This window comes from Rhinopithecus bieti, unplaced genomic scaffold (assembly GCF_001698545.2).
Source record: "Rhinopithecus bieti isolate Rb0 unplaced genomic scaffold, ASM169854v2 scaffold_1558, whole genome shotgun sequence".
In the NCBI taxonomy this organism is placed as follows: domain Eukaryota; kingdom Metazoa; phylum Chordata; class Mammalia; order Primates; family Cercopithecidae; genus Rhinopithecus; species Rhinopithecus bieti.
The window spans coordinates 1410268-1438102 of record NW_016803701.1 but is presented as its reverse complement, the minus strand read 5'-3'; the positions used below and the strand labels follow the sequence as shown (position 1 = coordinate 1438102).

At 37.8% G+C, this 27835-nt stretch overlaps 1 protein-coding gene across 1 annotated transcript in view; it reads right to left on the bottom strand.

Moving 5' to 3' along the window:
* Nucleotides 1-24114: 24114 nt before the first annotated feature.
* Nucleotides 24115-27835, bottom strand: part of STEAP4 (STEAP4 metalloreductase) — a 28414-nt gene continuing 24693 nt past the window's right edge. Inside the window, exons 4-5 of the mRNA XM_017851475.1 lie at nucleotides 26601-26765; nucleotides 24115-25306 (exon numbers count right to left, since the gene is read on the bottom strand). Coding sequence (XP_017706964.1) covers nucleotides 25076-25306; nucleotides 26601-26765 — 396 coding nt within the window. The 3' untranslated portion in view covers nucleotides 24115-25075. The remainder of the gene's footprint in view (nucleotides 25307-26600; nucleotides 26766-27835) is intronic.

Sequence of the window (27835 nt, the reverse complement as noted above, 5' to 3'; positions counted from 1 at the left end):
CTGGGTAATTTTTTAATTTTTTGTAGAGACAGGGCCTTTCTATGTTGCCCAGGCCATTCTCAAACTCCTGGGCTCAAGCAATCCTCCTGCCTTGACCTCCCAAACTTTTGGGATTATAGGCATGAGCCACCATTCCTGCTCAAGATGATTATTGATATATCACAACTTACTCTTGCCATTTTATTGTTTTCTAGATCCTTTTAAAAATTATTATTTACATATTTATTTTTGAGATGGGGTCTCTGTTGCCCAGGCTGGAGGGCAATGACATGATCTCAGCTCACTGTGATTTCTGCCTCCTGAGCTCAAGCAATTCTCCTGCCTCAGCCTCCTGAGTAGCTGGGACTACAAGTGTGCACCATCATACCCTGCTAATATTTGTATTTTTTTAAGAGACAGGGTTTGCCATGTTGCCCAGGCTGGTCTCAAACCCCTGAGCTCAAGTGATCCATCCATCTTGGTCTTCCAAAGCGCTGAGATTACAGATGTGAGCCGCAGCTTAACTTTGGTTGGATACAAATACTCCAACTTTTCCTTTCCCCACAATTTATATTTTTGTTGCCTCAATTTAGATATTTTCGTGTTGTAACTTTCTTAACAATTCATTATAGATATAATTATTGTTGGCCATTTTGACTTTTAATGTTCATACCGAAGATTTCAAAATTATATAGTTATACAGTTATGTAATATTCTAAACTTATTATGAATTTACCTCTTCCAATGAAGTTTATGCTTTTTTCATATGTTTTCATGTTATTAGTTATTATCTTTTCATTTCTGCTCAAAGCACTCCTTTAAGCATTTTTTGTAAGGTCAGTCTTGTGGTGACAAATTCCCTCAGCTTTTGCTTGTCTGAGAAAGAATTTATTTCTTCTTCATTTCGAAAGGATGGTTTGCAGGGCATAGTATTCCTGGTGAAAGTAATTTTTCTTTTATGACTTTGAATATAACTTTACATACATTGCATTCTCTTTTAGCCTGCAGTTTCTGCTAAGAAATCTGCTGATAGTCTAATGGGGCTTCCCTTATATGTTGACATTTTTCTCTTGCTGCTTTTAGAAATCTTTCTTTGTCTTTGACTTTTCACAGATTATAATGTGCCTCAGAGAAGACCCCTTTGAGTTGAATCTATATGAGATTCTCTGAGTTTAATGGAACTGGATGTCCACAACTCTCCCAATACTTGGGAGGTTTCCAGCTATTATTTTGTTTAAAATTTTTTTTCTGTGACTTTATCTCTTCCCTGTCTTTATCTCTCTTATTGTAAATATTTTTTTATTTAATTGCATCCCATAAGTCCTGTAGGCCTTCTTGGTTCTTTTCCATTCTTCTCTCCCCATGTTTCCTCTGACTATGTTATTTCAAAAGAGATGTCTTCAATTTCAGAAATGTTCTTCTGTTTGATGTAGTCTGAGGTTGAAGCTCTCTGTTATATTTTTATCTCATTCACTGAATTCTTCAGTTCTAAGATTTCTGTTTGGTTCTTTTTATGATATTTGTCTCTTGTTGAATTTCTCATTCAGGCCATGAATTGTTTTTCTGATTTCATTATCTATCTGTATTCCCTTGCATCTCTCTGTTTCCTTAGAATTGTTATTTGAATTCCTTTTTAGGCAATCTATATGTTTCCATTTCTTTAGGGCCAGTTACTAGAGCATTATTGTGCTCCTTTGGTGATGTTAAGTTTCCTTGCTTTTTCATGTTTCTTGTGCTCCTGTGTTGATATATGTGTATCTGGTAAAATAGTTGCCTCTTCCAATTTTATAGAGTGGCATTTGTATTTTATAGACAGACTTTCACCTACAGATGTGTCTTAGGGTGTCAGTTGGGTAGGATGTGTATTGGCCTTGGTTCTGGGTGGGCACAGTAGGGGTCTGCATGCAGTTTCTTCAGCTGTAGTCAACTTTGGTAATGCTTCTGAGTGCCTTGGTGGCCTAGGCTGCAGGAGTTTGTGTGCTTGGGCTGCCACATTGGGGTGAGTCTCCTCTGGGAGCAACATGCCTGCCTGGTGAGTGAAGGGCTTGGTCCGTCAACTCAGGGTGGAGTCTTTCTGGGAGAACAGTACTTGGCTGGTGAATGGACTGGTGGCATGTGAGGAGTGGTCTGCTGATTTGTGGTGGAACTTCCTTTGGAGCAGCATGCCTGCCTGATGAGTGTGCTGGCAGTATGTGTGGATAGGTTTGCTGACTTACAGTAGCTCTCCCTTAGAAGTAGAGTACCTGGGTGGTGACTGTGGGTCTGACTCACAGCTTGATGCAGGACCCCTTTGGAATCAACATGCCTAGACTGTGAGCTTGCCAGTGACACATAGAGGCCATTTTATCAGCTCTGGACAGGACTTCTATAGAAGCAGCATGCCCAGCTGGTGATCATGCCAGGGTACATGGTGACCACTTTGCTGACTCAGAGGAGGGCCTCCCTGTAAGCAGTGCACTTTTCTGGGGAGCACTCTGCTGGTGCATGGGGGCTGATTTGCCAGCTCAGGGTGGGCCTCCCTGGACGCAGCATGCTTGGCTGGTGAGTGTGCAGATGGTCTGTGGGGGCCTGGTTCACTGGCTTGTGGCAGGACACCCCTGAATTGGTGTATCTGGCTGGTGAGTGCATTGGGATATGCAAGGACCAGTCCACTGGCTCGATGCAGGGCTCTCTTGGAAATAGTATGTCTGGCCGGTGATTGTGTTGACTGTGCATATGGCTGATCCAGAGTAGGTTTCTTTGCTGGGTAGGATCATCTATTACTTTGGGGGCAGTAAGCTGCATGGGCTCTGGGGCCAGGTTGCTGGACCTAGGTTCTAAGAGGCTGGAGTCAGGATGCTACAGTCACTAGGATGTGAAAGACAGAGATTGCCTCCTAGGCAACTTGTTCCCAGGGTTTGGGGATCTGTAGCAATTTGGTGGGGGAATGGTGCACTTCTTTATGTGAAGGTGGTGTAACGGCATTTTAGCCTCAGAGATGAAAAGATGTAGCTCCTGGAGCAACGTGCACTCTATCTGTTGTTCTGGTTTCAAGGTGGGTACTATATAGCTGCAGATTGGGTTGTGAGGGTCAGAGTGCACACAATGTGGGCTTCTTTTCTGGGGGCAGTGCATCTATATGAATACCAGGCCCCTCCCCAAACTGGGCTCAAGGACTGTGAGGACTGAAGATTTCTCTGGAGGCAAAGACTGCAGGTGTTCATCACATTAATGGGGGATGCTACAGGCCTCCTACATACCTTTTTCCAGCAAGTGCCTTCTTGTTCCTAGATAATTCCAGCTGAGATCATGTGGTGGAGGCAGGATGTTTCTATCTCTTCCGTATGTGGCCCTCCCTAAAGGTCTTCTTGCTCCACAGGTTTTCTCTCTTCCCTGCTGTACTGCAGTGCTCTCCCTCAAACACCCCAGCCCAGTGTAATTTTCATTCATTGCTGAGGTCCTTTTTTGTAGGGTGTACCAGCATTATGCTCCTCTAGTCAGCTATCCTGCTCTGCCTACTGGTGCTTTTTAAATTTTTTTGATTTTTGGATTGAAAACAATTTTAATTATTTCAGTAATTAAACACCTAGAATATATCTTCTTTTTCTTTCTTTTTTTTTTTTTTTGGTAACAGTTTTACTGAGATATAATTCATAGACCATGAGATTCATCCCCTTAAAGTATACAATTAATTGATTTTTAGTATATTTACAGATCTGTGCAACATTTCCGCTACTTGATTTCAAAACATTTTCATCACCTCAAAAAAGAAACCAAATCCATTACAGTCACTCTCTGTATCCCCTTCAGCTCTGTCCCTGGCAACCACTAATCCACTTTCTATCCCTATATAGATTTGCTTATTCTGGAAATTTCATGTAAATGGAATGGTACAATATGCACCTTTTCACGTCTGACTTCTTTCACTTCGCATACTGTTTTCAAGGTTCAGCCATGTTGTATCCTATATCAGTACTTCATTTCTTTTAATGGAAGAAAAATATTCCATTTTGTGGATATACTACATTTTGTTTATCCGTTTATCAATACATAGACATTTGGGTTGTTTTTACCTTTTGATCATCATAAATAATACTGCTATGTATATTCATTTAAGAGTTTTGTGTAGACATATGTTTTCAATTGTAGGAGTAGAATTGCTGGATTATATGGAAACTCTATATTTAACCATTTGAGGAACTGCCAAACTATTTTCCAAAGCAACTGCACCATTTTATATTCCAGCAATGAATGAGAGTTCCAATGTGTCTACATCTAATGAAGAGAAACTCTGTTCACTGGTCTACTTGTTGCCTAACTTCTCTACCTCTCAAAAGTATCCCCAACTAGGCATGACTCAGCCTCTTTGTGTGTTTAGATATTTACAAAAAGGTGATTTTTTCCTTTTAGGTTTACAAAGTTTGTTTCTTCACAAACATTTTTTCCTGTGCTCTCTGCTCCTTCTTTTAATCATTTTAATCACTAAAAGACTGGTCTATAGAATGCCTTTATACTTTCCATTTATTAAACTTTCCCCCTGGGGCTTTCTTTTAAGGAATCCCATTTCATCCTGCTTGACTACTTCACAATGAAATCCCAGGATCCTGAAGAGAATCTTTCATGAGGTTGTGCATTTTGCTGAAACTAATCCTATCTCATACATCTCTCTACTCCACTTTTCCACTGTGCCTTCAAGAACTTACATCTTATGCCCCTTCTATGCAATTTGTTCTCTGTACTCTCCCTTGATCTTTTTGTTCATTGTATCTTGAGGGTCGCCTAAGACCACAGCTTTTTCTGCCGTACTTTTGGATGGCGGCTGTTTTTTCTCAAATATTCCATATGACTAAACCTGGAGGTTGGATAGGTGTCCTCTTCAGTCCACACTATCACTTCTAGACCATTTACTTTCACCATTCCTAACACTCCTAGGCTTTAGCCTAGCCATAACATCTGCCTCCCCTCCTCTTTCAATCATCTACATCCCCACTGCCAGGTACTACACAGCCGTTTGCTGTCCTTCATAATAAGTTTTCTCAAATTTGTTCGTACTCACTGTCACAATATTCTCTCCTCTCATTCTCTCTTGAACCCACAGCAATCAAGCTTTCATCCCCATTATTCCACTGAAAGAGGTGTTACTAGAATCACCTGTGTGTTCCATGTTGCCAAATTCAGTGGTCAACTTTCAGTCTTTATCTTATTGGGCATATCGGAAGCCCTCATTCCTTCCTGCTTGACTGTCTTCATATGACCTGTAGGTCACCACTCTTTCCAGGTTCCCTTACTTCCTCACTGGTCACTTCTTCTCATCTCCTTTGCTAGATCTTTCTCATGTTTCTACTCTTTAAGGTTAGGCTGCTCTGTGTCTCAGTCATTAGATCTGATTTTTTCTCTATCTATACTCATGTCTCCGGTGATTTGTTCAATCCCATGGCTTCAAATACAGATCTGTGTATTGAGGACTCCCAAATTTACATCTCCAGCCTGGTTCTCATGCATATATATCCACCTATGTACTTGACATTTCCACCCATATGTCTAATAGACTTCTTACATTTGACCTGTCCAAAGTGGAATTTTCTCTCTTCAAAACTGTTTCCTCAAAACCTGGGATCATATTTTACAATTTATACTGCTACAACACCAATCCAAAGTACTGCATTTTCATTCCTGGATCATTGTCTTCTAATTTCCCCATTCTTTCTCCTCTTGCCCCTATACAGTCTATTCTATATTCAGCGAAGTGAGCAATCCTTTTGAAATATGTCACTCCCAGCCCAGCCAATATGGTGAAACCTCGTCTCTACTAAAAATACAAAAATTAGCAAAGCATGGTGGCATACGCCTGTAATCCCAGCTACTTGGGAGGCTGAGGCAGGAGAATTGCCTGAGCCTGGGAGGCGGAGGTCACAGTGAGCCTAGATTGTGCCACTACAATCCAGCCTGGCAGACAGATCAAGACCTGTCACACACACACACACACACACACAAATACACACACACACGCACACACACACACAATTAGCTGGGCATGATGGCGTGTGCCTGTAGTACCAGCTACCAGGAAGGCTGAGATGGGAGGATTGTTTGAACCCATGAGGCAGAGGTTGCAGTGAGCTGAGATTGTGTCACTGTACTTCAGCTTGGGCAACAGAGTGAGATCTTGTCAAAAAAACAAAAACAAAAAACAAAAAACAAAACAACAACAACAAAAAAAAAACAGAAAAGAAAAGAAAAGAAACATGTTACTCCTCCATTAAAAACCTTACAATGACTTTCCCTTTGTAGAGACAAAAAAGCTCAAGTCCTTGCCCTAATCTAACGGGGTTCAAAGGCTGAGTGGCCCTGCTACCTACCTAATCTGTCACTACCTGTTTTTCTTCATGCTCATTCTATTCCTGCCATGCTTGCCTCTTGGCTCTATTGTGAGCACCAGACTCTATCCTGCCTTGGAAGTCCTTGCACTTGCTCTTCCATCAGGTATCCATATGGTTCACTTTCTTAATTCTTTTTTTTTTTTTAAGATGGAGTTTTGCTCTTGTCACCCAGGCTGGAGTGCAGTGGTGCAATCTCGGCTCACTGCAACCTCCGTCTCATGGGTTCAAGCAATTCTCCTGCCTCAGCCTCCCGAAGTAGCTGGGATTACAGGCACCTGCCACCACACCCAGCTAATTTTTTTGTATTTTTAGTTGAGATGGGGTTTCACCCTGTTGGCCAGGGTGGTCTTGAACTCCTGACCTCAGGTGATCCACTTGCCTTGGCCTCCCAAAGTGCTGGGATTACAGGCGTGAACCACTGCGCCTGGCCACTTTCTTAGTTCTTTCAGGCCTCTTTGCTCGAATGTTATCATTTTAGAGATACCTTCCTGGAAACCCAATCTAAACAGTAGCTTATCCATTCTGTTCACTTAATTTGCTTTACTATTTACTTCATAAAGCTTATCACTTGATGTTTATTTGTTTTTTATTGTTTATTATCTGTCTCCTCCAGCTAGAATAAAAGCACCATGAATGCAGGAATTTTGCCAACTTCTGGCACAGAGATGGCTTTCAAAATCTATTTGGTGAATGAATGAATGAATTGCATTTTCTTCCTAAATTTCACAATTGTGAGTTCTTATGTACTTATTCATTTAACAGATATTTATAAACATTCTCCTTATTTCATATACAGAATAGTCAAACTTGAATTTCCAGTTATAAATTCCATTACTTGGGAGTTGAAATTTTCTCAGGTAAATAGATAACAGTGATTACTAGTAATCTAGAGCTCTTTATCATACTCTTGTGACAGTATCATGACATACATTTAAAAAATTGATGAAGTGGCTTATTTGAGTCCCACTTCCATTATTCTATAATTTTAAAATTGTGTAAATTGTGTCATGCCCGAGGCTTGAGAGGCCTTTAAAAAATGCACAATAACCTCTGGTGAAATAATCTCCAGTGTAGTGAGCTCACTCTCAAAATGATTCATTCTATCCCTTCTTCAGACTGCAGTAGCCCTTATGAAGTACGTTTCATAGGAGTCCATGTTTGGTGAAAAATGGCTCCCTACAACTTTTACCTGTTGATCCTAGTCAACTGCTTCCCCTTACTTCCCTCCACATACTATGCCAACTAATCAAATATAATATTTTAAGATCATTTACCATGGTTGCTTTAAATCCTTGTCTTCCTTTTAAATTGTAGACACTCTACCCTCTATAGCTCAATATCAATTACTGTCTTAATCATAACTTTTTTTTCCTGAGAGCTTATACTACAGGACACTCATCTGGGGTTACAGCATTAAGTGTCTCTTGAAATATTGCAATACAACACTGAAAAAAACTTAACTTGCTCCCTCTCCATTATTAATAGGCTCCTTCTTAATGCAGGTCATGGATTATATCCAGGGATAAGAAGGTTGGAGAACACCTGGTCTACCTATGTTTTTCTATCTTATTGATTAATAAGTGTGTTGTCTTTCTAGCATACAGATACGTTAGCCTTGCTGAAACTGAGAGATAACATCAGGAATTAGAATTTGATGTAAAATAATTATTTGTCTGGCCTGTGACTACAGCTATTACATTTCATAAAATTTTAGGGCTAGGGAATATCTTAAAGATAAGTTAATCTAATCCACATATTTCACATATGTGAGTAACCTCAAGGAAGTTATTCCGATTAAGCTGCTCTTTCATGCTTTTTTTGCTGTTGTTACTCAATTCTGTGCCCTTTGCTTACCAGCAAGAGTGCATTCATATTACTTTCTAGTGATTAGATGTGAACATAAGACATAAAGTCATCTGGGCTAAGTCCCTAATTTACAGATGATAAGATCTGAAAAGATTAAATGATTTGCCCAAATTCAAAAGGTTTTGTCCAAAACGTGGCCTGGCCCCAGGTTTCCTGCTGGATTTGTATTTTAGTACACTTTCTATTACTCTGGGGTTTAGATTAAAGTCTCAAATTATTGAAAAATATAATTACCAATAATCTGGAATCTTCCATTCTATTTCTTGAAAAGTGACATGAAATACTTTTAAAAGATTTGATAGAGTTTTCTTTGAGCCAACTTCTACCTTTTAAATATGTTTTGAATTTTAAATATACATAAAATAGAAAGGATAGTATAATAAATGCTCATATGACAGATTCAGTAATCATAATTTTATCTTACTTGTTATCTCCTCTGTCCCTTTTTTCTTTATTTTTTACTGAAATATTTTAAATCCAAAACATTGTGTTATTCTACTATGACATATTTCAGTAAGCGAAAAAGTAGACTTAAAAAATTGTGAAACTATCATCACCCGTAATGAAATGAACAATTCCTTGCTATAATGTAATACATTCAATGCTTACACTTTCTTGAATGTCTCAAAAATAACTTTTTACTTCTGGTTTGTTCAATTAAGGAACACACAAGGTCCACATACTGCATTTTGTTACATCTCTTAATCTAGAGCTGTTCTATATCAATGTTGTTGACTTATTGAAAAAAATTGGGTTACTTATTCTGTAGACTGTCAAAAACTCTGGATCAATCTATATATTTCCTCTTGGTTACATTTAACTTGTTACTCCAACCCTTATATCCCCAATTATCCCTGATAATTGAAGGAGTTAGCATTCAAGGTTAGATGAGATTCAGGTTCAACTTTATTGGCACACACTTGTGGTGCTGTTTGCTTCATTAAATGTACATAGTGTTACTGTCCAGTCATTCTACTTTTGTGATGCTAACAGGATACAATTTCCTAACAGTTTATCATGTAGTAATTTCATCTACTGATAAAAGCTGCCGTATCATTTTGTCAGGAAATGCAAAGTGACAATTTTCTAATTTTCACTTTCTTTTCACTTTTATTAACTGGCATTTTTCTGTAGAGAACTTTTCACTGTCAACTAGGACTATTCAGTCACTCTGCAGTACAGAAAATGCAGGATGAATGCTTAGTTCTTTTCTTTCTACTGCCAACTTCTAAGGTAAGGAAATGTTTAAATACTTATAATGGTGACCAACTAAATTTGTGTGTGTGTGTTTTGCTTTTTAGTGATGAAATGAACTGATGGATTATAACAAATTAATTGCAGCCATTATTCTTTTCATTATTCTCATATTTGGCCAGTGGATTCCTCCTGCATATTTGTTTGCTCCTATGGCCTTTGGACATGTCCTGTCAGTTTTTTATTTTATTTTATTTTTTTAAGAATGGAGTCTTGCGCTGTTGCCCAGACTGGAGTGCATTGGTGTAATCATAGCTCACTGTAACCTTGAACTCTTGAGTTCAAGCAATCCTCCCACCTCAGCCTCCTGAGCAGCTATGACTACTGGCACATGCCACCATGTATGACTATTTTAATTTTTGTAGAGACATGGTTTCACTATGTTGCTCAGTCTGGTTTCGAACCTCTGGCCTCAAGCAATCCTCCTGCCCCAGCCTCCCAAAGCATTAAGATTACAGGCATGAACCACCATACTCTGCCTCCCATTAGTCGTTAATTACCCTCCTTGCTTTCTGGTACAACAATTTGTCACAGACCCATTTCATGTGTTTTCTGCCCCAAATCTGGAATCAGAATTCTGCCATAGAACTCTGGTTGCTTTTTGTGGGAAATGCTAATCAGAGACCAAAATGTGGGCAATAGGAACAATCTTGTTTTTGGGTGGTCATTGTCCTCCAGATTTTTGCAGTTGTAGCGCTAAGGAACATAATGTTGAAAAGAAAACCAAAATCTGGAAATAATACTGATATTTCCAATCAAAATTTGACATTATAGAATTTTCATTTAACTTAATTTAAAACTCTTTTCTCTTATACTAACGATTTTGGTTCTTAACAACATTGACAACATAACCTATTTGATTTATCTTCATGCACAAATGTATATATGTATTTGTATACAAACTGGTTTCAAATTAATAATATTAATATTGCTAGTAGTTTCTCAATTGAGTTTAAGATTCATCTTAAGCTCTGTTTATAATTGGAACTCTTTCTACTTAAGATGTACACTTGAAATACTCAAAAGTCATTTCAAACAAATCTATTAACTGTATATAATATAATTAATTTGACATATTAATAGGTTCAACTGTTTTCATTTGTTTTTAGTTTAGCAAACTGTGGTCTCCAAAACAGTTGCTTCAGTATCACCTGAAAACTTGTTAAAAGTATAAATTTTCAGGTCCTCGATTTTCTTCTAGGTCAGAAACTTTGGGAATCAGTCCCTAAAGACAATTTCTATGTACACTGAAGTTTGAGAACCACTGATCTAGTAATCCATTTTTTATTAGTTTTTCTTTTTACAAATAAAACACATTCATATATACATTAATAATCACTTTTCTTACAAATGGTATCATGCTATGTATACTGCTCTGCATCTTGCAGATTGGAAAATATTGCATGTTGTGTCTTGGAAAATCTTGCATCTTGCCATTGGAAAAATATATTTTGTATAAATCATTTTGTACTTTTAACCAGAATATTTTGGAGTAGATTCCTAGAAGTCAGATTGCTATACAGATTGCTTGTGCATTTTTTCTCCTAGACATTATCAAATTTCTTTGCCTAACAGTTGTACCACTTTGCATTCCCATCAGCTGTTTTCTACAACCTTGCTGATAGAGTATGTTGTCAGACTTTTGGATGTTTGCCAATCTGATAGATGAGAAACTGTAGCTTGTTGCACTTTTTACTTGCATTTCCCTTGGTGAGAGTGAGGTTGAGCATTAGTTCATGCATTTAGTGCTATTTCTTCTTTGAAATGTATGCTTATATATTTTGCCATTTTTCTATCAGATTTTAGTTTTTTCTCAATTTGTAAGAAATCTTGATATATTAAGAATATTAGCCATTTAATTGCAAATATGTTTTTTCAGTTTATCATTCGTCTTTTGACTTTGCTGAGTCAAAGACTAAGCCTTCACATCCAACCCATTTTTATTCTAAGTGTTACTTTTGGTCTGGTGCTGTGGCTCACGCCTATAATCCAAGCACTTTGGGAGGCTGAGGTAGGTGGATCAGTTGAGCTCAGGAGTTCAAGAACAGCCTGGCCAGCATGACTAAACCCCATCTTTACAAAATATACAAAAATTAGCTGGCCATGGTGGTGCACACCTGTAATCCCAGCTACTCAGGAGGCTGAGGCAGGAGAATCACTTGAGCCCGGGAGGTGGAGGTTGTAGTGAGTCAAGACTGTGCCACTGCACTCCAGTCTGGGTGACGGACCCCCTGGGTCTCCCAAAGAAAAAAAAAAAAAAAAAAAAAAAAAAAAAAAAATTGTAATCACTGCTCTCATCTTCTCATTTTTTAGATATTGTCTGTTGCGATTTACCTATGGAATCAACACTGTAAAATAACTACCTAACTGCTTCTCTTTTTCCCGCTACACTCCATTTTTATTGTTAAGTTTTGTTACAGGAAAGGGGTCCCGGTTCAGGACCCCCAAGAGGCGATTCTTGGATCTCATGAAGAAAGAATTCGCGGGCAAAGTTTTATCTAGGAAAGTAAGGAATAAAAGAATGGGCTTGCTCATAGACAGAGTAACCTGAGGTTGCTGGTTGCCCTTTTTTTATGGTTATTTCTTGATGATATGCTAAACAAGGGGTGGGTTATTGCATGCTCCCCTTTTAGACCATATAGGGTAACTTCTGTGTTGCACACTCCGGACTTCGGTACACACTGTAATGATGCTGGTGGGAGTTGTAGCAGCTGAGAATGAACAGAAGTCTCTATCGCGTGGCATCTTGGGTTTTCTGGGTTTTTAGCTGGCTTCTGTATTGCCTGTTATCAGCAGCGCCTTCACGACATGGATCTTGTGCCAATCCTCCCATCTCATCCTGCTGACTTAGAATGCCTTAACCGTCTGGGGGAGATAGCAGCCACGTGTCTTAACTGTTTTATGGCAGCCCCTAATCAAGATAAGTTGCTCGGTTCAACAATTGGACCGCTTTGCCTTCATTTTAATCTTGTATTCTTAAGTACTAGCTTAAAATACTATTTGGTTTATCACGCTTCAGAGTATATCCTTCAGCTCATATGGGTACTTTTTTTCACCAAGTATCTTAAAAATAGGTACTGGAGCCTAACATCCTGATATCTACCTCGTATTTTCTGTCCCTTTTCTTCCTTCTCATTTTGCCGCTTAACTACTTCTCCATTGCGAATTACTTACTGTTCCCATCTCCATTACTTACTATTCTCCATCTTCCATTCTCCATTTCTTTACTATTCTCCATTTTCGATTATTTACCATTCTCCATCTTCCATTCTCCATTTTCCTTACTATTCTCCATTTTTCATTACTTACTATTCTCCATCTTCCATTCTCCATTTTCCTTACTCTGCACTTATGTCATCTATTTGTGTGTTTTTTTTAAGTATAGTTCTGATTTCTCATTGTTTGCTCTTTTACCCTCCAAATTCTTTCTTGGCATCTGTTAATTCTTATTTTCTTTTCTTCTATAAACTTGTGGTACAACTCCTAGGTATAAGGAATACTACAATTTTTTCTAATTCTGTAAGTCAGAATAACTTTTTGTGGAGCTACTGTGCACCTAGCCAATATCACATTCAATTTAAGTTAATTTTTCTGTCTTTTTTTCTCTCATCCTTTTCTCAAATCAGAGTCCAGAAATTGATTAGGGCTAGAAGGTGGGGAAGGGGTCTGGTCTGTGCCTGTGGTGGTTGACATCTTTATTCTGGCTCTTCTGGCCACATGATACTGCTGTTAAGAGTTGGGTCGATTTAGTCACTTGGCTTTTCGTGGCCTTTGAAGTGTTTCTCAGAGCACTTTACTGTATTGACTGAAGATTCTTACTAAAAGCTTTGTGTCTTACTAAAGTAGTGAGGCCACTCTCAGCATTTGGGATACTTCATTCTGCAATCCTTGTTCCTCTGCCTCACATTCAGGGTGGTGGAGGGATTAAATCCGTACCTTTTTCTCAGATTCAGCCATTTTCAACTTTTGCCCCAAGCATCTTTTCTTCACTATCTCTTTACCACATTTAGTCCTTCTCTGAGAATAGCAGCTTCATAATGTTCAGTGAAACAGAAATACATTTTTTCTTTTATATGTATCTTTAGACCTTAAGAATCACATATTTTCTTCTCTTTCATAGGTAGGGGATTGAAACTTGGAAAAAGAGATATGCTTCCCTAACACACTCTGTGACGTACATTTGTCATTTATTTATGCTTAACATCTTAGGACATAACAATTGGCGAAACTATCTGTTGAGGATTATGTTTAAGTGAAAGGGTTAATAAATGTCATAATTATTATCTAATGTTACTAACAAAAGTTATTTATTTTGCTGCTTTTTTGCCTGTGATGCTTTGTCAGTTAGGTTCTCCAAGAAGCAGATACCAAGGTAAGATGGGAGATTTATTGGAGGAAATGACTTAAAGGATAAACGAGGAGGGAGCCTTCATATTACAATGCTGGCCTTACACATGCAAAAGATGAAGGCGAGGGAAACATTGGAGAGGAGGAGATCCAAGTCATAGTGCAGATGTGAAAAAGTCTTGGCTGGCCCAGTGGGAATAGCCAAGCAAATGCTGCCCATTAGAGGAAGCTCGTATGAGGCAATGATCCATTAGAGGATGCTCATATGAGACAATGATGGCTTTGTTCTAGTATCTCTGTTATGCATGGTCATTGGCTGGGCGCAGCCCAAGGACAGTGTGGATCATGTGAATAATGTGGTGCTTATCAATAATGTGGGCCAGTTGAAGGCTGTTTATTTGTTATGTTTCCTTGCAGCAGGGTCTCTCGAAGGAACATCTGAGTAGGTCATCTTCCATGACTGCCACTGGTGTCTACTTGCTATTTTTAGCCAGTTTTATAAAAACGATTTTTATTATAAAATTATTTTATATTAAAGCAGTTTTAACAGTCTTCTTCATATGGGGAAGAATTCCAACAGAGATGAAATAATGGACAACTTTTTGTTGTTGAATATTCCTAAAATGTTTACTAAGACTTTAAATATTATTTTAATAAGAGAACATGAAAGAAGGGGAAAATGTTGTGTATCATTCTTTAGAATTCCAATAATCACAGTAAGCCTAAATGTACCACTAGATAATTCTGTTTCTTTAGTCTTTGTCATGTTTTTTAAAGGCAAAGTAGTCATCACTGACTGAAAAGTCCAAAATTGTAACTGGATATACCTGTTTTGGATCAGTCCTTTTGAGCCCCCCCCTTTTTTTGGATCTACAACCAACTTGTTTTCAACTTAATCACCTGATTTCAAAAGGATCGGAATAAACCCTAGCCTGAAAATCAGGTCATCTGTGGTCTAATTCTGCTTTGTTGCAATGTAGCTATGTGACCTTGCAGAAATTACTTCACCCTCTTGGGTTCAGTTTCCACATCTGTGAAATGAATTCATACGATTCGATAATCTCTAGGCTTCATGTAGTCTAAAAACCACTATAGTTGGAGTAGGAGGTTATGGACAAAGTTTCTGTATTTCTTATCAAAAACTAAAATAAAGACATGGAGGCCATGTTTAGGAAATATGTGTGGAGCATATATTTTGGAAAATGGAATAAATATTTAAAACAATTTTCTATGCTGAAGGATAGGTTAATTTCTATGAGATAAACTTTAATAAGAATAGTGTACTTTTTAAAATAAGCCTTTTATTTTAAAACAATTTTAGAGTTATAGTATTTTAAAATATTTTTAGATTTATAGCATTATTGCAAAGACAGTGCAGATAGTGCAAGATAGTTTTTCTTTGCACTTAGGTTTAAAAATATTAATGTAATCAGTGTAGGGTGGATGGTTTGGTGGTGGAAGCAGGCAGAGATGGGGTAGCGGGGCAGACTATGGAGAGACTGGAATTAATACTTTATGTGAAAAGACATTAGGCATATTACTTGGTGTGATCCTGAAATTATGTGACTATAAAAAAATTACAGTGAATGTGTACACTAAATTAATAGAGACTCACAAGTTAGAATAACAGAAGCAACAATCACATTATATTCTAAACCTGTACCTCATCTGGAGTTATATTTTTGATGCCTACTTGCTATTTTAGCCAGTTTTATAAAACTATTTTGATTGAAAAATTTGTTTTACATTAAAGTATTTTAAGTTCTTCTTCATATGGGGAAATTCCAATAGAGATGAAATAATGGACAACTTTCTTGTTGTTGAATATTCCTAAAATTCAAGAATTTAAATACTATTTTAATTACAGAATGTGAAAGAAAGGAAAATGTCCTGTTTTGGCTTAAGGAACTGTGTTTCAAAAGGAACATCGAAATGTTTGTAGATCTAAACAAGAGGCACCAGAAAGATGAAAGATTTAGAAATGTTTATATATGAGAAAAGAATGAATGTGCTGGTGAGGTTTAGCATGAGTAAGATAAGATTCAGCAGGGATATGCAATCAATTACTTAAAAATTTTTTTGTTTATAATTTTTTAATTAAAAATTTTTAATTGACACACATAGTGATGTTGCAATACATATATAGTGATCAGATTAGGGTAATTAGCATATCCATCATCTTAAGAATTTATCATTTCTTTCTGTTGAGATCATATCCTCCTTCTAGCTATTTGAAATATATATTATTAACTATAGTCATCCTATAGAGTTATAGAACACTACAACTTAATCCTCCTATATAGCTGTAACTTTGTATATTTATCTTGTAATTTTGTATCTTTCCTATCCCCCATTACCTTTTAAATTAAATTTATTTTAATAATTAGGTAACCTACTCATGTAATTAAAAATCCAAAACGATATGGAAAGGTCTACGGTGCTTCTACTCCTGACTCCTCTGTTCTCCCATCTTGTTTGGTATGGATCTTTTGAATCCTTCTGAGAGTTTCTTTAGGCAATTAAAAGCAAATATACATATGCAAAAGGAATCATACTATATATGTTATTTTGTACCTTTTTAAAAATTTCACAGTACATGTTGGACATCTTTCCATATATGTAAAAGAAGCTGCCTTGGTTTGTTTTAAACAGCTGTATAGAATTCCATTCTGTGAAAGCATCATTGTTTCTTTGACCAGTCCCAAAGATGAATTATTGAGTCACTGCCCATGTTCTACTTTTACAATGTCATTCATGAAAAACAAGAAAAACAGATAGCAATGCTTATTTTTCATCTTGAATGCCTGTAGGCGTATCTATAGCATAAATTCTCAGGAGTGAGACTCCTGGATCAAAACTTAACTCCGCATTTTTATTTTGAAAGATATCGCCTAATTGCTCTGCACGGGAGTGGTCCTAATTTACATATCCAAGAGCAATGTATGTGAACCTATGTTTCCACAGCCTTACCCACAGAACATGTGCTCAAACTTTTGGATTTTTACCCATCTACTAGGTGAGAAATGGTATTGATGCGGTTACAATTTTCACACATCTCATTATGAATGAAGTAGAATATCTTTTTATATGTTGAAGAGCCTTGTTTCTCCTGTGAACTTTGTTCATACTCTTTGTATAATTTCCAACTGGAGAGTGTAGTAGTTGTAGTTGGCACTGCCAACTACAAGTTCCTCTTGGCAGCCACCTCTACAAGCTGAAAGCTGGTTGTATGAACGCTGGTACCACTTTACCTGTGGGCCTTTTTCCTCCAGACATGGTGGCATGCACAGCAAGTGTGTAGGAAAAGCGAAAGTTAATGTCTTGGAAGCATCTGTATTCCAATGTTAAGCAAGGATTTGGTAGATGAAAAGCACAGCTTCCTTTCCCCTTGATGGGAATAACTCTTAGTTGTGTCTGACACTGTCTTCCAGAGTTTCCCAGCAAAATTGAGCTCCAGTTGCCCAGATGGGTAACCAGCGGGAAAATTCATACTTTATTCCTTCCCTGCTCTGTCTACTTTACTACTCCATTCCTAGTACTTAATAATTTGATGATTTTTAACTTCCGGTATAAACTCTTTTACAAGAAGTCTTGCCTCAGGATCACTTTCTAGAAGTGCCAAGCCAAGCCAGGTTGTTAGGCCTACGTTTGAGCGCTGTGCCAAGTGTGGTCTGCCCGTGGTGCTGGCTTGTGAGCTGTTTGTTACCAGTCTGTAATAAATTCAGAAATTGGGGTGAAAAGCTTAGCAACTTTTATGGAAATTTGATGTTGCCATCATATTTAAGCATGTGATTTTGTGTTTTACAGACATATGTATTGATTTGTAATGAACTGGAAAAAAATGAAACAAAAATTACTGGCCCTCATCTCTGATAGCTGGTGAGGCACTGCTTTAAATGACCACACTAAGAAAAATGGGTAGGAGTACAACTAGGAAAACTTTGGTTATCTACAGAGAGAACTCCCTGATAATTTCCTGGAGTGCCTAAAATGAAAGATTTTTTCTTGGTGACAGTCAATACTCTATCATGAGAAGAGTTAAGCCTGCTTAGAAGGCTAGCTATAAGAGACTCTATAGAAAATTCCTGCATTTGGTAGCAGATCTCTTCTGCTTTTTTATTTTCTAAAACTGACAAATAACAGTTGTACATAGTCATAAGGTACATAGTTATGTTTATGTATGTACAATGTATAGTGGTCAGATCAGTGTAATTAGCATATCCATCATTGCAAACATTTATCATTTCTTTGTGTTGTGAACATTCAATATTCTCCTGGCTATTTGAAATTATATGTTGTTGTTAACTATAGTCATCCTACAGAGCTATGGAACACTAAAACTTATTTATTTTGCTCTGATGAAATGAGAGCAGGAACTCTGTCATTCTTTTTCATCTCTATCTTAGAATGAAAGAAAGGATTAATAAAAATGAAATGAATACACTGGTTGCGCTCCTTCAAAATCTGTTGACTTTCTAAAATCATAAGGCCAAGTTTAATTCTAGTTTTCTATTTTATCACAATCTGATACTTTTGATATACAATACTGTGAGTTCCAGTCCAGCAGCCTTTCATTTTACAAAACTGAGAAAAGCTCATTTTACAGCTATAAGTAATGGAACTAAGCCTGGTGTGTGTGTGTGTGTGCGTGTGTAACCCTAGATTCTTCAACTAGTATTAAAGTACTAAATGAGAAGTGTTATGAAATTTCTTGCATGGGTTACTGGATCTCAAGAACAAATAAGTTCACTCAGTACACAAAGTAATAAGGTGAAACCAGGGAAAAAGAAAATATTTGCCTTTAAGCTCTGGAGAAGAGATATCCTCTCCTTGACTGCCCCTTTGAGTCCTCAGGTCTGGGGATTTTACCTACCTCCAAAACAAAGCTCCCTTTAGAGTTTAGGAAAGCTTGTGGCCAGACTAGAGTGGGAAGATTAAAATGGCAATTGCATTGAAATTGAACTTAATGCGAGAACCACAGATCCTGTGTTTCTACAACCTTAGAGGACGAATTGAAATCGACATAGGTATGTTATGCCCAGACCGTTTATTTCCCCGAAGAAAGACCACCAGCAGTCCAAGGGGTCAAAGCCCAAGCGGCAGAGGCATCTTTACTGCAAAGTTTCGAACTTGCGTCCCTCTGTTCCACAACATACACGAGGGGCCCGAACAATGCCCGGGTGCGGGCTCGCTTTTTATAGCCCGGATGGTAAAAGGACTTGTAAGGTTACAGCAGGAACAAGGGGAATTCTTTTAGGTTACAGCATTTACATTGGTGCTAACATATTAAGCTTATACATTTAGCGGTGATCTATTCGGCCTTCCCGCCTGGCTTTTCTAGTAAAACTACAACGCGCTGCTGTCTCGTTATCAGGGTTTTCCAGGGTTTGCTGTTTTTCTAAAGTTTGAGATACGATGCGCTGCGACGATGGTTTGTACTGGGGGCTCAGGAAGTTGGGAGAGATATGAGTTGCAATCGCGTATATAGTGTTTGTACTGGCGCCCCAGGAAATTTGAGAGATATATGCGGTGTTTGTACTGGGGCCAGGAAATTGAGGAAGAGCTATTGATGGTGGTTGTGCTACTGGCGCCCAGCGAAATGGAGAGCATATATGGATGGTGTTTGTACTGGGCCCAGGACTGAGGAATGTGCCTGATTTCTTTCAGGTAAACCTGGAGTATTAAGGACTGGGCAATCAGGAATATTTAAAATGCGAATAAGCTTCTTGTCTTTAAAAATGTTTTAAAGAAGCGTTGCAGTGGTTTGGTTCACTTAGTCTATTTTGTGGATTCAAAGGGACACTTAGGAGGACAGCATTGTTGTCCCTCATTATATTGTTATGTTAAGAGGAGATGGCCCCGGAGTCAGACTGCCTAGATCCCAGCTCTGCTTCTTATTAGTTGTGTGAACTTAGTCAAGGTACTGAGATTTCAAATCTCAGTTTCCTCTTCTGAGGATAAGAAGAGAATCTTAGAGAATTGTTATGAGGATTAAATAAGGTAAGGCATGTGAAATCGTTAGCATAGGCTTTGCTCACAGCATTGTGCAATAAATATTGTTAAAAGCCTTCCAAAATTCCCTTACAGCAGAAAGCAAGTAGCACTGGATCCTTTTGGCTTTTGCTGGGTAATGGCAAGAGCACTGTCTTGCTCTTCCACACTCCCCTTTTCTCAGTCCCTTTGCTCTCAATTCCTTCATCCTTCACCTCCCTCATATGGGTCTTATCTGAAACTGCAGGACTTTGTCTTGAGCTTGAGGAGAGGTAATGCATATGTTACCAGAAAGAGGGTCCAATCCAGACCCCAAGAGAGAGTTCTTGGATCTTGCACAAGAAAGAATTTGAGGTGAATCCATAAAATGAAAGCAAGTTTATTAACACTGTAAAGGAATAAAATGGCTACTTCATAGGCAGAGCAGCGGCATGGGTTGCCTGACTGAGTATAGTTATAGTTATTTATTGATTATATGCTAAACAAGGGTTGGCTTATTCATGAGATGTTCAGGAAAGGTTCAGACGATTCCCAGAACTGAGGGCTCCTCCTGCTTTTAGAACATATAGGGTAACTTCTGGATGTGGCCATGGAATTTGTAAACTGTCACGGTGCTAGTGGGAGTGTCTTTTAGGCTCCTAATACATTATAATTAGCATATAATGATCAGTTGAGATGACCAGAGATCACTTTCATTGCCATCTTGGTTTTGGTAGGTTTTGGATGGCTTCTATACTGCATCCTGTTTTATCAGCAAGGTCTTTGTGACCTGTACCTTGTATCTCAAGTCACAGGATGAGACTTCCTATCTCATCCTGTGACTACGAACACCTGCTGTCCTGGGAATGCAGCCCAGTAGGTCTCAGTCTTTATTTATTTATTTACTTATTTTTTGAGATGGAGTTTCACTCTTGTCACCCAAGCTGGAGTACAATGGCGCGATCTCGGTTCATTGCAACCTCTGCTTCCTGGGTTCGAGCGCTTCTCCTGCCTCAGCCTCCAGAGTAGCTGGGATCACAGGTATGTGCCACCACGCTGGCTAATTTTTTGTATTTTTAGTAGAGACAGGGTTTCACCATGTTGTCCAGGCTGGTCTCAAACTCCTGACCTCAGGTGATCCACCTGCCTCGGCCTCCCAAAGTGCTGGGATTACAGGTGTGAGTCACTGTGCCCGGGCAGTCTCAGCCTTATTTTACTCAACCTCTGTTGAAGATGGAGTCACCCTGGTTCAAATGCCTCTGATACATTGAAGAGTAACTTATACTCTTTTCCCAAATTCTACTGAACAAACCTTGAGAAGAGTGAAATATTTTTCTAGAATGTAAACCTAATTCATTATAGAAAATTGAAGTAGGACCCTGTAAGGCTACCTGTGGGTGGTGGGGTGTGTGTGTATGTGTTTGTGTGTGTGTGTGTGTGTGTGTGTTGGACAAGTGGTAGTGAAGATGATGGTTGTGGTTGTGATGATGGAGAATGAAAATTGCAACTACTGTGTGCAGTACCTTGACTGCCATTATACCTTAATTTTGGAAAGGAGCTCCAGAAGCTTTTACACTCTCAGAGGTGAAATGCACAATATATATTTATTTTTATCATGGATCTTTTGTGATCCCTGAACAATAGATGCATGAAGAGCTCCTGAATGAATTTCTAATTGAAATGGCTTTTTCAGTAGGGACTTCCCATTTGCTTCTAGCTTCCTCCAGATTGTCAGTCCTCTCTTTATTTATAAGTTTTAATACTATTTTTGAAAGCAGGATAACACCCATCAGGGCTGCAGCAGTCCAGTTGTGCAAGGCATTTAATGCCCAGTCACACAGTCTGAATCCAACCTGAAGTCGGCTTGTCAAGCCATTAGCCTTACCCCTGTGGCGTCTGCCTAGAGAAGGAAAGCCTTTTTTACCTCCTAATTCTCACAAAAGTCCAGCGTGGGATGGTGCAGTCCTCCCCATTTAGCCATCTGATGCTCTCCCCTCTCTAAGGATAATACTGAAGCACACGCAGGATACTGGACTGTGCCACCCCGCTGAGCTCCAGCTTACATTGCAATAAGCTGCAAATCTGTTAATGCGCTTTCAAACCCATGCACTGCCTTCTCTTTTCCTTATCCCTGAAGGGAAGTGTTTCTAGTCTTAGATGCTGGAACTACTGTGATTCAAAACCTTTTAGTAACTTTCTTTGGAATGTTGATGAGTTAAAACCAGAATTAAACAAAACTAGAAAATACTTTTAAAGTAACATTTAATGAATACACATTTACAAAAGTCATCATCCCTTAACATGGGGAAAGTGCACAAAATAATATGAAAGTACAAAATTTTCTAGAATACAGGAAACATATCAGCAGTAAAGAAGTTTAGTTTAACTTTTGTTTTAATGTAAAATAGTTTGGATCTGTTAAAAGGAATACTGTTCACCCAAAGCACCTATTTTCATCTGTTGTAAACTCATTTTTTCTACCTTAAGTAAACTGGAGGAGTCAGCTGTGTTAATATGGTCAAATTAATTTCATGGTTTTGGGAGAAGGGAGGTTGTGGGAAGGACAGAAGGAGAACTTGGGCTTTCTTTGGTCAGCTGGTGGGGCTTGGAGCTCTTGTGGTTGGGGCCAAAGTTCAGGTTAGGCAATGCAGCTGTTATGCCAAAACCACCAGAGTGCTCTTTAGCTTCAGGCTTCATGGATTGCTTTTAAGTACTCAGGTAGAGCATTTTTACTAGGCTATAAAAGTAGAGTTCATTTTTTTCTATAGGTCAGCATTTTACCTATAAATGGCATTTTCTATTTTCGGTGATGGACTGTGAGCCAGGATAAACACATTACTCCTTTCTTTAACAAAAAAGAGCATGGTTAACTCCAAAGGCTTCTCTAGACCAACCTGAGTGATACTTAAACTTTAATCAACCAATGCTCAAGTCAAAGAGCAGTATCCAGCCCCAGCACACCTGACTGTTCTGCATAACATAGATGAGTAGTGACATTTTCCCTGTCTTTTCCACTGATACTGTAGGTTCAGCACCATATAACATGACTCTACTCAATGTCTTCCAGCTTTTTGTATTCTTGCTTGGGTTTATCAAAGATAAGTTGAAGGAGCATGTGTTCTGTGTACCTTTGCAACTAGTTATAAATAAACACAAATTGAAATAAAAAAGACTATCTACAATAGTGTAATAAAAGCAACACCCTCATCCAATGGTAATGAAATTGATAAGGTCACTTTAGAAATGAATTGGCAATATATAGCAAATGCTAGTAAAAGTTGTTTAATTCTATACTCCCAATTCTTGGCAGGTATTCTGAGGAAATAATTAAAAATATGGAAAAACATTATTAGTGCAAAGATACCTGAAATGTTATTTGTTTTAGTAAAAAAATGGATATAGTCTACATGTTTAATAAGGAAAGAGGTTTGAAAAATGCCTATTTGATGTGATATTATGCAGCCATTAAGAAAATATATCACATAAGGCCAGACTAATGCCTGTAATCCCAGTGCTTTGTGAGGCAGAGGCAGGCAGATCACTTGAGGCCAGCAGTTCAAGACCAGCCTGACCAATGTGGTGAAACCCTGTCTGTACTAAAAGTACAAAAATTAGCTAGGCATAGTGGCATATGCCTGTAGTCCCAGCTACTCGGGAGGCTGATGCACAAGAATCGCTTGAACCTGGGAGGAGGTTGCAGTGAGCTGAGATTGTGCCATCGCACTCCAGCCTGAGCAACAGAGCAAGATTGTCTCAAAAAAATAAAAAATAATAAAAAAAGGAAAACAAAGCCTCTAGAAAAACAAAGCCTTTAAAAAAAAGGATGTAAAATTGAATATATAAGGTAGACAGAATTATTTTCAAAAAGTTTTATAGAAAATATCCTGGACTGTTGATGTTGTTTTAATATATTTTAATCATTTTGTATAATGTCATGTATAATATGTTATAATGAAAGTAAAAAAAAAAAGGTCTTAGTAGAGCAGGCAGAAAAATGCCAAACTCAGTGCCTATTGGTTATTTTGGTACGTGGGAAGATCAAGCATAAGGCTCCTTTTAGCTCCATGCTTGAGCTAGGAAAGTTAATCCCCCTGCAGGTCACCTTGGAAAGGGTACTATCAGCACAGAAAAACAGTGAGAACCATCCTAAATTTCAGCAAGGATTTGAGAAAGATCCAAATTTCACATAATGACAAATCTTCACACCTCTCTGCCCTATGACTTTCTGTAATTTTCGATCATCTATGCATTGTTCAAATTTATACCTGCAGATTATTTATTTAATTTTACTGCTTATAATTATAATAGACTAAGACAGATACAGAAGCTACTTATTTATACTAGAAATTAATAGATGACAAATACTGAACAATAATTGGAATATAAAATTTACAAAGCATATTGTAATATCTAAATAATGCTAAACCTAATATAGTGCAACTTTACAATGTTTATTTAGCTTGCTGTCTAAAATTCTGGTTTATTTGAACTTTTTGATCCAGAACTTTTATCAACCCTTCTTTGCTTATGCACAATGCAAGTGAAATCCAGTAGATATCCCTCAATTTTTATTCAATCTTTCCTATGCCTATTCTTTGTAGAGGAAGAATTACATGCCAACTCTATAGATTTGCATGTATCCAAGACATGGTTACTTTTAATCAATTGTAAATTTTTCTTGTGTTATAAAAATAGTTCCCCTCAGTAAATATCTGTATTGAGAAAAGCAAAGTCAAGGTGTCATTTCACTAGAATTCATCATGGTAATATTTATGTTTGCCTTTACTTCCAAAAAACAACAAAAAAACTCATTCCCTTTTCACATTTCATGTGACCCACTTCTTGAGATATACCTAATAAAGCCTTTATCAGTGGTCACCATTGTGCTGTTTTTCCTTTCACTTAACTCAGCCCTTGAGCCAGAGAAGGAAGTTGCACATACTTCTACTGGATTTTGCAAGATAGTAGGTCATGCATGTTGCCCATAGTAAGGAAATTCTTTAGTGTAAAACCACAAAGCTAATTTCAATCTCAGCCCCATGGCCTCCGGGAAAATAAGAGGCAGGGATCTGCACTGATTCTTCACTAACCTGAGATAAAATGGTGTTCTCTTCCAGTATGTCAATTTCTCAAAGACAGGCAATGTTTCCTTCAGTCACATTTCCTTCAGTCACAGGAAAGAAAAAAGCTTTCCTAACTGTACCTGTCATTCTTCTTTAAACATTCAACACTATAGTTCAGAACTCCAGGTAAATTGAACTTTGTTTTAAATATCTGATTTTTCCATTCAATGCTGATTTCTAGTGTTTTGAGTTCCTTTCCCAGCCCTGGCGGATCCTTGTAAGGGTGTTGTCTACACATGGCATGATTAGGACAAACTTGATCACCAGCACGGTGCAAGGAATGATGAGCCCTAACACGTAGGCTGCAGGAAGATACCATCTGAGATTTGAAGGGCTGAGGAATCTCTTTCCACCGTACACCAGGGTGTGGGCTGTACACAAGATCAGGGTCAAATAACCCAGTTTGGACTATAAACAAGAAACAAAAATATGTAAATTAACATTATTTACATCTTAAAGTGAAACACTCTAAGCCAGTGATGGATATTTGTCAACAATCACAAACATTTGAGACCTATAATGTTTAGGACACTTTGTTAAGTATTGAAAAAAAGCACTAACCATTCTTCAGGATGATAAATACTTCATTTAAAACAAGGTCATTGCTTACAAATGACATAGTAGCTTTACCTTAACCTAGCTGGATGGAAAAGTTTCCCAGGAGTAAACTCTTCCAAGTTAGAATAAATAATTAGCTTGCCTTGGTTCCCAAAGGTGAAACTCTTTTATTTATCATCTTTTCTAGAGGTCAGAAATGAATATGACACAGTATGACCTCAAGAAGCACCATCTTAGTATATGTTACTGACTAAAACCAGATCCTAGCTCATTTCTATCACAACAAAGAGCAATAGCCAATCTTACTTGTTTCAGCCTACATTTTAAAGCTTATTGTTTATTTCGATCTTAATACCTTGAACAAAAGTGTTACTGAGAACATGTTGACTGAATTTGGTCCCTGGGAGAAATTGCAAGACTTAAGATTCCAATAGTTCTAAAAATTTCTAACCTGATTTTAAAGACTAATGGTCTTTTCTATTATACTCATAATAAGCATGCATCGGAATCATCTTGAAGGCTCATTAAATTTCTGGGCCACATTTTCAGAGTTTCTGATTCAGTAGACCTGGGCATGGCCTGGGGTTTTGTGTATCTGACAAGTTTCCAGGTGATGCAGATGCTGCTGGTCCTACTCAAAGTGCCATACTTTGAGGACCACTGGTCTACAAGAATGTGTAGTTACTAACTGCCTTTAAAGAGGGGTTGGTTGGTGGTTGACATGTGGAAGAAAACAATTTTTCCTCTTATAGGAGAGCATTAAGTCTTCGGGTATGATGACATCTATCAAATCTTGCTGTGAAAATTTTAAACTTCAACTCAACATCTGGTTTTCCATATCTATATGTCCATGTTGTAAGGTTAATTTTTAAATGGTGAAATTTTGTCTTGGGGTTTCTTTTCACCTTGTACCTAGTACATCTCCTCACATAAATCGTAATAGTTCTTGGTACTTTTCACCCTATAGTGTTAGCTGTAGATCTGGAGGCAGTCAGCAATCTTGGCAAGCATTAAGAAATCAAACCATTATGGATTCTGCCTTTTGTACCTTGGTTCAACATTTTCTAATTTGAATTTTTAAATGTGATTGCTAGGGAAGTGATGGAGCAAAATGAAAAGTCAGGAATGATCTTGAAGTTCTTACCTGGACAAATCGGAACTCTCTCCAGTTGACTGCATTGCTTACAGATGGCAAAGAAGTGATTCCCAAGAGTACAAACAGAAAAAATCCAAGTATTCCCAAAGCCACATATGAATCACTAAGCCAGGCTGAGGAGGTACTAAATGGATTCTCCTTCTTGAGTATTGCCTAAGAAAAATTATAAGCAATTATAAAACTACATTTTACAAACTGCTCACACTTTGAAGGGGACTGAAAATACCTCTGCATGAATTATTTGCTCAGAGCAAATTGTATGGCATTTCTTAAAATTATTTTAAAATAACTTTAGTGAAAATGCACTTAGAAATTACATTTTTTGGCCAAAAAAAAAGTAATTGGTTCTGTTTGGACTTGATTCTAGGAGTTGTGTAGAAAGTTTTGATTTTCCCTGTAAATTCTAAAAAGACAGTAAACACTCACTTAAACCTTCATTACCATCTGCATTTTGTTCCCCAAGCAAAACTTGATGTTCTCAAACAATTACATCAGAATTCTGTTTTTCTGCTTTACATGTGGATTACTCACACTCTCACAGCGGGTTCTTTCATGTTTGTTCTGTCATAATATAATACATCAGTCTTGCACCACAAGTTGAGAGGAATCAGACACTTGTAGTGTGACTCTTACCCAGGAAACTTACATATATTCGTTAGGAAAATAATGTAGAGAAACCCATAGAAGCAACATTAATGACTAATAATTTTTGAGACTGAAGTAAGATCTATCAAAACTAGCTATTTCTAAACTAGAACTGACTTATAGCCCTTCCTCTGGGAGTTTCTTAAAACTCCTTCAACTGATTCTCACTGAATCTTTTGATTATGCATAAGATAATATTTGATATTTGCTCAGGATTATTTGGTTTTCTAGTTATTGAGGCCAACTTCCCCCAAGTCAAACATTAAGGGAATTATAAGCACTCTTTTGTGAATTTGTTTGCTTTAGTGTGGCACACGTTTGGTTAGCCCACTTACTTATAAGATGGTTGGTTTTGACTTCCAAAAGGAAGTAACATGCATAAGAATAGAAGCTTGAAAACACGTTAGTTAACATATGACTGCCAACCAAAGGGATTCAAGCAAGTGTCTTTAGGTTTCTTGAGCCATGAAATCTGTCGGTTTGCCAATATCTCTCTGAGCCCTGGGAATACAGATCTGGACCCAAGTGACCCTGGAAAGCAAACGTTTATTCTTTTTTTTTTTTTTTTTTTTTTTTTT